The 13175-nt window shown below is 41.4% G+C and overlaps 1 protein-coding gene across 2 annotated transcripts in view; it reads right to left on the bottom strand.

Moving 5' to 3' along the window:
* The window catches only part of LOC107661674 (gamma-aminobutyric acid receptor subunit beta-2), an 85808-nt gene that overhangs the window by 46697 nt on the left and 25936 nt on the right, over positions 1 to 13175 (bottom strand). For both annotated transcript variants that reach the window (XM_016451385.1, XM_016451386.1), the window contains exon 4: positions 261 to 481. In XM_016451385.1, coding sequence (XP_016306871.1) covers positions 261 to 481 — 221 coding nt within the window. The remainder of the gene's footprint in view (positions 1 to 260; positions 482 to 13175) is intronic.

The raw sequence follows: 13175 nt of genomic DNA, 5'->3' as shown, positions 1-13175 counted from the left end.
CCCATAATTTATTTTGACCGCAATATCATAAGTAAAGCTAACTTTCACTTCGTGTTGCTCGGTTCACATGAGCATCTATGCCAACTTTTAAGTACTACTGGCTTCCTATCTGACTTAAAAAGATAATTCAATCAATAACAAGCATCTCATCATGGACTGTCATGATATTTTTCACGATATCCTGTTTTTTTGTTTTTTTATTTGCACCTGTATATATATATATATAATTAGGTGATAGATAGTTGCTTTTGAATTGTTACCTGAGCCCATAAAGCACAGTGCCATCTGGATGGAGACGGATCATTCTGTTCTTCACTGTTACACCATGTACAAAAGACTTCTTGTCGTTTAGGAAGTATGTGTCTGGCACCCACAGCTGATCGGCTACCCGGTTATCCAGCGTCAGGTTAAGAGGAATCTCAGAATAGGACAGACGCTTGTCTCGCCAGGCTTGCTGGAAATACATAGTCAGTGTGTAGTCCTGAAAAATAAACCATACAAAGAATGATTAATGAGCTATAAATATAACAATGTCAGAGAAAGAGGAAAGATAGAAAGAAGGAAGGAGGCATTTTGGGGTATATTTTAAAATCGTTTGGGGCTTAACTAGCTTTAAAATTTGATGATGTACAACCTTTAAAGCACAGCAGTTCACATCAGGTCATAAATGAGTGTTAAGGAGCTGAGCTCTATAAGGGAAACCCAGGAGATGAGTACAGGTATAATAACAGATGAAAGCACACTGAACAAAACAGCATTTAAATGAACCGTTTCAAACAATCTTTAAAGACAGAGTTCACCCAAAAAATGCCCATGTCATTTTTTTTAAATGTCATTAAAAACCTGCATACTGCTAATTTTGGACTGTCAAATAACTCATTAACCTTCAAATCAGCAATGACACTTTTTGCATAAGCATTTCAAAACACAAAGCATGAATCTACAAACGCACATGAGAAAGATCCAGGCAGGTGACAGTATATGGGAGACCGGGGAGACTTACAACACATTGTTCTTTTGATGTTTGTAACTCAGTGTTTTGGGGCTATACATTTCAAACTTTGATATAATGTGCCCATATTTTTCAGCTGCAAATTAACGTTGTGCTGGAATATACAACTAAAATGTGAAATATCATGTCAACAAAGAATAAATTGTGACAGTAGGTGAGGTGAAACGTAATATTATTAGAAAACATATGCATCAGTTAAATATTATATTTGCATTTATCTTGTAAAACAAACAACCTTGTTATTTTTTTTTTTAGAACCAACCAATATACAATATATAGAGCACCCTTTCCCATCAGCACATGTTCCAGCATCTCTGTAAAAACATCCCTGTTGACAGTTATGTAATAAGCTATATTCCCTTTCCTATTCCTTCACAATACTTCCACTTTCCAAACCATTCCCCCATCACTCATCAGGAGTGACAGACAGACCTCTCAGCTTGATAGAAATGTTAGGACTGGAATATTATATTCAGCACTTCCTGGGGTGTTCAAACTAGGCAAATGTCTTTTATAAAGAAAAGAAAGGGAATATATACTAAGGAAGAGAATTTGTGAATGTCTTCATGGCATGTATTAGTTCCAGGACAAATATTATTTAAAAAAAGTAAGCAACTACTTAAATGTTCCTTATTAAAAGTAATAAATACAGAAAACTCAACGCTATCCTTTTTATTTCCCAAAAGTGTAAAAACACCAAGGCTTCCAGGCCCCATCAAAACATTTAGAGCATTCAGCTCATCTGTCAATCTCTTTCCAGCTTAACCAATAGCAAGAGTTGGGGGCGTGGCTACTAGGGCTGCCCCCTAATAGTCGACTAACTGTTAGTCGACCAGAAGAGGCTTGGTCGATCAAAAATTTATTATTCGTTTAGGCGCAGAAAAAAAAAATCCACAGGAGAAGTCACACAGTCCGTGACGGACAGATCGTTAACGTCTGGTCTATGTGGTAATACAGCTACATCGAGCTCTTTACATCAGATACAATTAGCCCCAGATAAAATAAAAAAGGCATTGTAAAGATAATAATATTCGTAAGCATGTTGTAAGAAGCGTTTGCAAAGGTTCTTAGGCTTTGTTAGTGTTTCTTATCTTGCCATATTCCTGAATTACACAAATCACATAAATAACACCCACATTGTGTTTCTTTTATACTGTGAGACGTTTGCAGTTCTGCCATAAAACAAATGTCAGAAAAAATGTTTGGTTCTTATATTTTACCACACACATATTTCACCATTAAAAATTAAGCATCGCACTGGAATTCATGCTTTGCTTCTGTGAACAGTAAAGTGTGTTTGTGTTCCAGGAACACTATTGATTTGCCTTGAAATTGTTTTAATTAGTTCCCGTGACCAAATCAAAACCCAAAAGGCAAATAGTATTTGTTTTACCATATAGTAGACATGTACAGCTTAGTATGTATTTCAGTTTGGGGTTCATTTACCAAAATGTAAAAGTCAGTTAGTATAAATAACGCAGTTTAGAGCCTCCCGTTACAGTAAATGAGAGGAATTCACTGTTGTAAACACTTCCTTGTCATAATTACAGTGGATAGCTGTACATGTACATTTGTTGCTGCGGTAAAGCGATTCACCCATTTTAGGAAATTGTGTACCCACTCACCAAAATTAGAAATAATGAAGGCTCAAATAAAGTCTTAGAAAGTTGCTTAACCCTTTATTATTCAAAGAGATTGTGAAAAATCTGTCTGCGGCCCAGCGTGTTAAATGTTAGCCCAATCTCAGTGTTGCTCTCTTGCTGTAAACATCATGAAATGCCATTCAACACCAGGCAGGCTTTCATAGCTTTCTCTTACCATCCTTAAAGGAAGTTCTGGAAAGTTTAGAAAGATATTTGAGTCTCTGAGATTTAGAGAGTTCGTTTTGTATGATCAGCAAGGCTTCTTAAGGTTCTAAGCTTCTCCTCATAATTATTTTATCAGGGCAGGTATTGGGATACTGGAGGAGCCGTCTCCTATCAGGAAACCTGTAATCCATTTACTCCGGATAGGAGTTTGAGTGTGACCTGTAGCCTGCATGGGAAAGCTCTATACATCCGGTGCACCATCAGAAACACTACAGTGAGGCAGCAAACAACGTAAAAATAGCCGTCACCATTGCTATCCTACGTACATTTTCTCAGTGGAGGAGGCTGTCAAACGCTTGGAGATAATGAGCATCATGGTGTACAGTAAGCCGGTGTGGGTGGGGAGGGTTGTGTTTCTGACACCACAATGCAATTGTATATGAACATATTTTGTTTGTTAAAGGAACTGTTCTTCAAAAACTGACCTATAATTAACTAACGAAACAAACAGAGCCGGGGAGAAGCTGATTTCATAGAATATCAATTCTGGTAACTGTTGATTCTGGAAGTCTTGACAGCAAAAATCAAACCCTGAAAGAGTTTGGGTGTGAAATGTCATTGTTGTTTTCATGTTTATTAATGTTTGTTCATGTAATGCAGAGATTCCCAAATATTTTATCAACCAAACCGCTTTGACATGAAATATTCACTTGAAATATCTCTGAAGTTAATATTCCAAAAATGTAACAACACATTTGCATGTTTACGGTTAATGGTCACATTGACATGCAAGTAAACAAATTAAATATTTATAGTGTTCAGGTGTTTAAATAATATATTTAACATTTTTATGATTTAATTATTAGCTTTTTTATCAACTCACAAACCCACAGCAGTTCCTAAATTAAGCCCAGTGTCACAAAGCAAGGCCAGACACAACAGGTAAGTGCAAATCAGGATGGTTTATTGACTGGGTAAGGGAATGACTGGAATAGATGTGTTCAAGGCAGGTGAGTGTCAACACAGTGAATGGTTCCAGGGTGCTTATCTGAGTTCTGATGGTGAGGATCGGATGCCGGTTACGTTGGAGATCGTGGAACAGTTTCCAAGGAGTCGTTGGAGGATCGCGGGAGGAACAGCAGGTAATTCGTTCTAGGAGAATTTGGCAGAGAGAGTCCAGAGAAGTTCGTAGGAGTGAACGGTAGACCGGACAGTGAGTGACTGTGCTGTGTGTGTATTTGTAGTGTGGCTTGATTGGTGACAGCAGGTGCGGGTGATCAGAACTTAGGTGACTGTGATCGGGTAATTATCCTGGATGGTGACTGAAGTGACTGTGATGAATCCCTGACACCCAGTTTGGGAAACCTTGGTGTACTGTAATTTTGAATGCATTTTATGATTTTAATTTAAAAAATGTAATACATTTTCCTTCTCTTTGCTTTTTTTTTATATCAATGTGGTATGTTTAACGGTAAGTTTAAAACAAGTTACTTAAAAAGTAATCTAAAAAGTAGTCAGAATACATTACCTAAAATGAGTAACCTAGATCAGCGTTTACCAATCCAAGTCCTACTCATTTTGTATTTACATGTTGTTATTTTTGAATATTATTTGCAATAGAGGCTTACAGTTACAGTAGGGCTATTGGTAGGATTATGTGTAGTTTTAATGCTAGGTTTCGGGTCAACAGTGTAATTGCATATGTAAGTACAATATAACAACATACATACTCAATAAGTGCATTGTTATTAAATGTTGATTTTCTGTAACTACACCCCTGATATACAGTAGGTCTGAATAATTTTTTTGGGGGTGAACTATTCATTTAATTTGGCTACTGTTTTAAACATTACAGAGATGTTTAAGCAAACATTCCCTGGAAAGAGATTTGTAAGATGTGTCTTAAGAATCAGCCAACAGGACATCATCTGTTATTCAAGCTTATCCGAGAGCTGGTGTCATCTTCAGATTTCATCTGGCTCTACAGTAATGGGTGACCACCACTTAAGAGGTAATTCAACAGAGAGGGTCGCCACGTCTGAGCGCAACAATTACTAGGCACAATTAGAGCTGTCTGAAGTTTGGTAGTTGAGTTTAAATTCAGGAGAAGCAGCAAATGCATTACCAAGGGTGATATTTCAGTAACACGCCCTAACATTTCCTGAAACCAGTGAGTATCAACTTCCATTTCATTTACAGTAGCTCTTGCATCTCTCTTATGTAAATGCGTTGTCACAAAAAAAAAAAAAATAAAATAACAGTTCTAAAATCTCCAAAGTTCTAAACAATATCCAATTCCAATAGAGATCTTTTTAGAAAATGTCCTTGATCCATTTTGATCCATAGAGAGTTCCAAGCTTTGTGAAAATTGACCAGCTAGAAGTTCACAATAGTCTAAGTTGGTCTTTTCAGTAGAAAAATGCAATTATTTCACTCAGCACCAAACAGTATGCAATCAACAAGATTGCTCTTCTTAATGTTAGCGTGAGACAGTTTTGATGTGATTTTTGTGGACACTGAACCATGTGCAACTCAAGAGACCAAAACAGAGGAATTCAAATAGGACTGGTCATGGTTGATGGCTTTATAAACCCTTTGTAGCCTCAATCACTGGTCCTGTTCTTTTCTCCTACCCTGTGTTGGCAATAAATGTGACCCTGGACCACAAAACCAGTCATAAGGGTCAATTTTTCAAAATTGAGATTTATACATCATCTGAAAGCTGAATAAATAAGCTTTCCATTGATGTATGGTTTGTTAGGATAGGACACTATTTGATGAGATACAACTATTTGAAAATCTGGAATCTGAGGGTACAAAAAAATCTAAATATTGAGAAAATCGCCTTTAAAGTTGTTCAAATTAAGTTCTTAGCAATGCATATTACTAATCAAAAATTAAGTTTTAATATATTTACAGTAGGAAATTTACAAAATATCTTCATGGAACATGATCTTTACTTAAGGGGTTAGTTCACCCAAGAATGAAAATTAGCCCATAAATTACTCACCCTCAAGTCATCCTAGGTGTATATGACTTTCTTCTTTCAGATGAATCCAGTCGGAGTTATATTAAAAATTGTCTTTGATCTTTCAAGCTGTTTCATGGCACTCAGCGGGTGTTGCATGCTTTAGTCCAAAAGCACTTAATTAAAATGCGCCCATCCATGAAAAAAAAAGTGTCTCAAACAGCTCCGGGGAGGGCGAACAAAGGCCTTCTGTAGTGAATTGATGCATTTTTGTAATAAAAATATCCATATTCAAAACGTAATAATCACTTCAGTCTGTGTGCATTGAATTTATTTAATACACGAGTTTCACAATTTGAGTGGAATTACTGAAATAAATGAACTTTTCCATGACATTCTAATTTATTGAGATGCACCTGTATATATAAACTTGTCGGGTGAAGGAAGCAGTGCAGACGTGAGGGCAAGGCCTGGAGTGGCTTTTTTATCCTCTTCTCTCGTCTTCATTTGAAGTTGCTTCTCTATTTCATGGCAGTGCTCTGTGAATTTGAGGGGCTAGAATGTGAAAGGCACTGTAAGCTCAGAGAGGCTGTGATGTAAATGACTGTTATTCATGCTTCTGTCTTACTGTGTCTTTTCTCTGAGGGAGGTTTTTTTGTTGATTTGTGTGCATTGGCCAGGGGAAGATATGACAGCCCCTTAATGACTACTGAGAAAAGTGTGAAGCCTCTAATCTTCTCTGCTAAGTAAAAAAAAAAGGCTTTCTATTTATTAAACATTAGCAGCAGCAGAATCTGTTTGCTAAATGCAAGACTGGAACTTATTCAATCTAAAATCTGCTTTCTTACATTTTGTGTATACACAGCTGTGTAACACATGTAAGTATGCGAATAATGAGTTGTATTATTATTTTATATTATTCATTCCTGTTGTGCAGTGCTGTTTCAGCTATGTAACAACTGATAAGCCTACAGTATTTTGCAAATCATGGAAGTATTTTTATTAAAAAGTATACTAGACCAACAGTTATTTACTCTAAACATTGCAGTTTGATAATAGCTTGATTAATAACACAATGACAAAAAAGGTAGTACGATGTCTAATAGTAATAGTTTGAAACCTTATATACAGAAAGAAAGAAAGAAAGAAAGAAAGAAAAAGAAGAAGAATAAATATTGTACTAACAATTACTCATGTTTGTGTTGTCTACCCATCAAAAATGATGTTATTAAGGGCTTTTAATTTAACAGTCAATTTAATAGTTAATTTAGTGTGATTAATTATAATGAAATGAATGCAATTAATCATGCCCCAAACATAAAGTATCTATAGAGACCAACCTGTTGAACTGGTTTTAAAGGGATAGTTTAACCATAGTCCTTAATTACTCACCCTCATGTCGTTCCAAACCCGTAAGACCTTCGTTCATCTTCGGAACACAAATTAAGATATTTTTGATAGAAATATCGTGGTAATTACATTGCTGTCTATGGGAGGGTCAGAGAGCTCTCAGAATTCATCAAAAATATCTTAAAGTGGTGGTTGATTGTTGTTGTTTTTTCGAGGCTTGATTGTGTTAAGAACCGCTGTTTTAGAACATTGATTGTAAAACTTGTGAATCCATTAGAATCGGTAGAAGACAGAATCGCGATTCATATATGAATAGATTTTCTCGTGCACCCCTAGTTTTGACGGCATGGCGACAACTCTTCCTCTTCTCTAAAGCTGCGCAGCATGGCCCCGCCCCCTTTGCTGCATGTTCCCGGGGGCGGGGTTTATCTGGGTTTGTGACGTCACAGACTCGGGAAGTAACTCGTTGTAGTCCCCACGAGCCATTTTTGTAGGCATTAAACTGCCATAATTTTAAAACACAATATCTCCATTTGCATTGAACTTTCAGCGTCGTAACTCACGCAGATATTGTTTATGCTCAAACAGCAACATTATACACTAACTAAAGTTAAAAAAAAGAGAAATCACAATCAACCACCCCTTTAATTTGTGTTCCGAAGATGAACAGAGGTCTTACGGATTTGGAACGACATGAGGGTGAGTAATTAATTACTTTTTTTTTATTATTAATTTTTAATTAATAAATCATTTTTGGGTGAACTATCCCTTTTAACTTGTCGCAATGTTAAAATACAACTTACAGCATGAAAAACAAATATAGAAAAATATTGTGGACAAAATATATGAACACAAGCCTCTGCTGACAGAAACTATTGCAAAATAGATAGATTGTAGGCCAGTGATAGGCTTATGTTAATGATTATGGCTAATCATTTTTTTATGTTTAAAGGAAATAAAGCAAAAAACATTGACTTCTGAACATCCTTTTTAATGCTTTTGTTTGACACAAACCTTTTGGAGGGATTTCTCAGCAAATATTTATACATGTGATTAATTTTGCTTAATCAACCTATCATGAAGTAATTAATTAATAACAATCATAATCATAATAATGAATTATTATTATTATTATTATTATTATTATTATTATTATTATAGTTTCTGTCCCCTTAGATTCAGCTCATGGAAAAAGAGCAGCTGTCCACACACCAGCTGAGATTTACCCTAGATGTTTCTGAAGTCACAGCAGGACAGTCGAATGAAGCCTCACACTCAGAATACACACAATCAGAGCAGTATCAGTGCTAGGAGTGGGAAGGCATATAAGCTAGACCTCTGTGCGTATCCCTCTATTCTCATAGATGAAGATGTAGCGGACCGCCACAGCATTTAGACAATCTTTGAGCAGATTGTACACACTATGCTTTGGGTCTGTAATGAAATGACATATGTTTACCCCCTGTGCATCTCACAACTGCTATGTCTCTAAAATGGGGAAAAAGACACACAAGGCCATTGCAGTGCTATTCATCCAGACTGCTGCCATGACTGTCAATTTTGACAATTAAAGCCAATCAATTATTTTTGTTTGTGACGCACAGCAAGTGCAAAGACTGAAATGAAACCTGCAATTATTCAATTAACAAAACAGCTTTCCCTGTCGGGTCTCGGGTCTGATCACCTGTTTCTTGTGTCTCTGTGTTTGTGTGTTGTTGTGCGTGGCTTGTTTTGACAGCTCGCCACGTGCGCATATGTCAGCATGATTGTTTCCCCGCCCTCCTTGTTTCTCTGCTCGCCTCTGGGTTCACACCTGGTTCTGGTTATCTCATTAGCTTCCCCTTATAGCTCCTCGTGTTTCTCTGTCTTTTGTCAGATTGTTGTGATTATTCCCTTGCTCTGACTGTCAGTGTTAGTATCGCTTACCAGTCCTGTCTTGTCTCGTCCAGGCTCCAGTGCTCGTAGCTGCTTATTTATTTTCCCGCACCTCGCTGTGCGTTCAGGAACCCGTGGGCTTCCTCCGGCATCCGCCTACCCTGGGACTCTGCGGTCTCATTGTTAGGCTTCTCAGCCTCTCGCTCGGATTAGCGAGCTGCCCCTCCGGCTTCGTCTCCACCACCGTTGTTGCGGCTTGTTCTCTTGATCGTGTATCCCCGTGTCCTACGTATGCTTTCCTTGGTGTAAATAAAGTCTGTTGTTATTCTGGATTCTCCCTCGTCTCCTCGATCCTTTGTCTCCTCGCTCTGATGCAGTAGGCACACCGTGACAAAATGGTTATCTTTACATCTTTATTTAAATTTTTGTAACATGTGCTGTATACTTTGAAGTATATCTAACACTAAACCATATGGTATAAGGACTAAATGACTAAATCAAAACAGATCCATGGGGTTCTTGCATTTAATACCATTTTATGATAGACATACACTTTGTTTTATTTCAAAAATAATAGTCAGATGCAAACATGGAAGATGACAACTCTTGCAAGGCAGTGGTAATGACTAATTGGTGCTAGTGCTTATTGTGAAATTTATGTGCTTGATCTGCTAACTAAAAACCATCAGTGCTGATAAGTTATGGTATTTTTTAATTTTTTTTCTTTTTTAATTGTCTTTACATCTTAGCAATTTTGCACAATCAAATCTGTGAACATTTAACACTGGGACTAATTTAAATTTGTATAATAAAATAAACAGATAATGGATAATAAAAGCTGTTTTTCTACTAATACTTTGATATAATCAAAAGGCTTTAAATATCCAAATCTAAATATATATAGATGTATATATTTCACATGGTTATTGTTCCTCTAAATTATTATACTGTTTGTGAACATTTAGCTCAGTGTGGTCATTGCCTTGAAGAAAGCCCTTCATTAACCATTTTTCTGAATCATTTTCTGGGTAATCTGTGTATAAATGGATCATTGTCGGGTCTCGGGTCTCGGGTCTGATCACCTGCTCTTTGCTGTCTCTGTGTTGTGTTGTGGTGTGCGTGACTTGTTTTGACAGCTCGCCACGTGCGCATTGTCAGCATGATTGCTTCCCCGCCCTCCTTGTTTCTCTGCTCGCTAGATTCTTGTTTCACACCAGGTTCTTGTTATCTCATTAGCTTCCCCTTGAATCCAGCCTATTTCCTGACAGAACAATCTGACCACGATGGATTCAGCGGGATCGGATCCGCTTCGTTCTGCTCTCGTGCAACAGGGAGTTTTGCTGGGGCAGCACGCCACCCAGCTCAACACCACAGCGCAAGAGGTGGGCGCGCTAAATGCCTGAGTCGTTGAGCTCCTCACGCGCGTCTATGACCTTCAGCGGGAGGCGGCTAACCGGGCTCCCGTCTTCCACGCTGGTATTCCTCTGGACCCCGAACCTCATGCCAACAATCCACCAGTTTATGATGGCGATCCTAATGCCTGCCACTCCCAGTGTTCCCAGTGTTCGCTGGTGTTCTCACTGCAGCCTCAACGTTACGCCACAGAGGAGGCGAAGGTCCTCACTCTCCTCACTCTCCTCTCGGGTCGCGCCCGCGAATGGGGAATTGCCGTATGGAGATCGCAGGCTCCCTGCTGTGCTACTTTTGCGGATTTTCGCCAGGAGATGGCGAAGCTGTTCGACTGGTCAGCCCAGGGAGATGAGGCGGTGGCTCAGCTGTCGCGGTTCTCTCAGAGGAGATGCTCAATCACCGACTATGCCATACAGTTTCAGACTCTAGCGGCGGCTTGCGGCTGGAATGAGGGCACGCTATGCGCGCGATTTCTCGAGGGACTGGATGATGTCATCGCTGACGAATTAGCGACTGTGGATCTTCCTCGAGAGCTGGACAATTTGATTAATCTCACGCTCCGTGTGGAGGGCCGTCTCAACCGCCGCCGGAAACGCCGTCAATCCACTACTCCGTGGCGCCACCTGGAGTCCGCTTCATCCGATGCGGCGAGTCCACAGTCAGCTGATGTTGAGCCCATGCAACTGGGTCGTCTCCGGCTTACGCCGCAGCAGAAACAGGAGCGTTTAGCTCAGGGATTGTGCCTGTACTGCGGCAAGGCTGGCCACTTTGTCCTTCAGTGCCCGTTAAAAGTCAGGGCCCACCAGTGAAGCGGAGAGTCCTGGTGGGCGCCTTTCCCTGTTCAAGCTCTCCAGCAACACGCACTCAGCTGCCCTTTCGACTCTCCTTCCAGGGAGGTTCGCACACTGGCCACGCCCTTCTGGATTCGGGGGCTGAGGGGAATTTCCTGGATTCTGCCTCTGCTCACAAGTGGAACATTCCGACCATTCCCCTGGTTAAGCCCATTACGGCGTGGTCATTATCGGGCAATCCCCTCACTACCATCACTCACGTCACCCCTTGTGTAAGCCTTTCCCTCTCTGGTAACCACTGTGAGCAGATCGAACTGTTAATTATTGACTCCCCTAAGGCCCCGTTAATTTTAGGACATCCTTGGTTGCTGAAACACAACCCACATATTGATTGGGTCAATAATTCTATTTTAGCCTGGAGTCAGTCTTGTTGTGTCATGTTTAGGTGCTGTTTTTCCTGCTGTCTCTGTGTCTTGTGTTTCGCAGGTGGATCCCGCTGACTTGACCGGCGTCCCGGCGGAGTACTGCAATCTTCGTGCAGTTTTCAGTAAGTCCCGGGCCACCTCTCTACCTCCGCATCGTCCCTACGACTGTGCCATAGACCTTCTCCCGGGCACTTCTCCGCCTAAGGGTCGTTTATATTTCCGGTCCTGAAAGAGAGGCCATGGACAGGTATATACGTGAGTCACTACAGGCTGAGTTTGGTCTCACCAATGCTCCGGCCGTTTTCCAGGGCAGCGATCCCTCCGCGACGGGAAGGTGCACCCGTGTGCGTTCTTCTCTCGCCGTCTCAGCCTTGCAGAACGTAACTACGACATTGGCAATAGAGAACTGTTGGTGGTGAGATTGGCCTTGGGGGAGTGGCATCACTGGTTGGAGGGGTCGGCGCATCCCTTCTTGGTCTGGACGGATCACAAGAATCTCGAATATATCTGTTCGGCCAAGAGGCTGAGCTCGCGTCAGGCCCGCTGGGCACTTTTCTTTGGCCGATTCAACTTCACCCTCTCGTACCGGCCAGGGTCCAAAAACATTAAGCCCGACGCTCTCTCACGCCTGTTTGGGGCTCCGGAGGGGGAGCTTATGGCCGAAGCCATCATTCCTGAAGGGGTGGTGGTTGGGGCTCTTTCTTGGGGTATCGAGCGGCGAGTAGAGGAGGACGGTCGAGGGGTGCAAGTGCCAGGGAAGTGCCCGGCGGGCAGGTTGCCGGTGCCGGCTGTGCTGCGCCCCAAAGTCCTTCAGTGGGGTCACGCGTCCAGGCTGGTTTGCCATCCAGGGATTCAGAGAACATTGTTTGCCATCCGTCAACGCTTCTGGTGGCCCACACTGGCCACAGATGTCAGACAGTTTGTGTTGGCCTGCCCCACATGTGCCCACGGGTCACGTGTCCAGGCTGGTCTGCCACCCAGGGATTCGGAGAACGTTGTTTGCCCTCCATCAACGCTTCTGGTGGCCCACACTGGCTGCAGATGTCAGACAGTTTGTGTTGGCCTGCCCCACATGCGCCCAATGTAAGCCAGTGAATCGCCCTCCTGATGGTCTGCTTCATCCTCTTCCTGTCCCTTCCCGTCCATGGTCACACATCGCGCTTGATTTTGTCTCTGGGCTTCCCCCATCGAAGGGTAACACTGTGGTTCTCACTGTGGTGGATCGCTTTTCCAAGGCAGTTCATTTCATTCCCCTGCCCAAGTTGCCCTCCGCCCGGGAGACCGCTCAACTGATGGTGGATCACGTGTTCCGGCTCCATGGATTGCCGGTTGACGTGATTTCAGATAGGGGTCTTCAGTTCACCTCTCGGTTTTGGAAAGAATTTTGTAGACAGATCGGTGATGCTGCGGTTCCGTCCGCCCTGGCTTTCGTTCAGCGCTGCCGCCACACCTGGGAGAAAGTCAGGAGGGTTTTGGTCCGAACCTCAGGATGAACCAAGGCAGCAGCCGATCGTCGCCGGTCCTCTCCGCCAACCT

This window comes from Sinocyclocheilus anshuiensis, unplaced genomic scaffold (genome assembly GCF_001515605.1).
Source record: "Sinocyclocheilus anshuiensis isolate Anshui unplaced genomic scaffold, SAMN03320099.WGS_v1.1 scaffold207, whole genome shotgun sequence".
Classification (NCBI taxonomy): Eukaryota; Metazoa; Chordata; class Actinopteri; order Cypriniformes; family Cyprinidae; genus Sinocyclocheilus; species Sinocyclocheilus anshuiensis.
The sequence above is the reverse complement of the archived record's forward strand: the minus strand, read 5'-3'. Positions and strand labels throughout refer to the sequence as shown.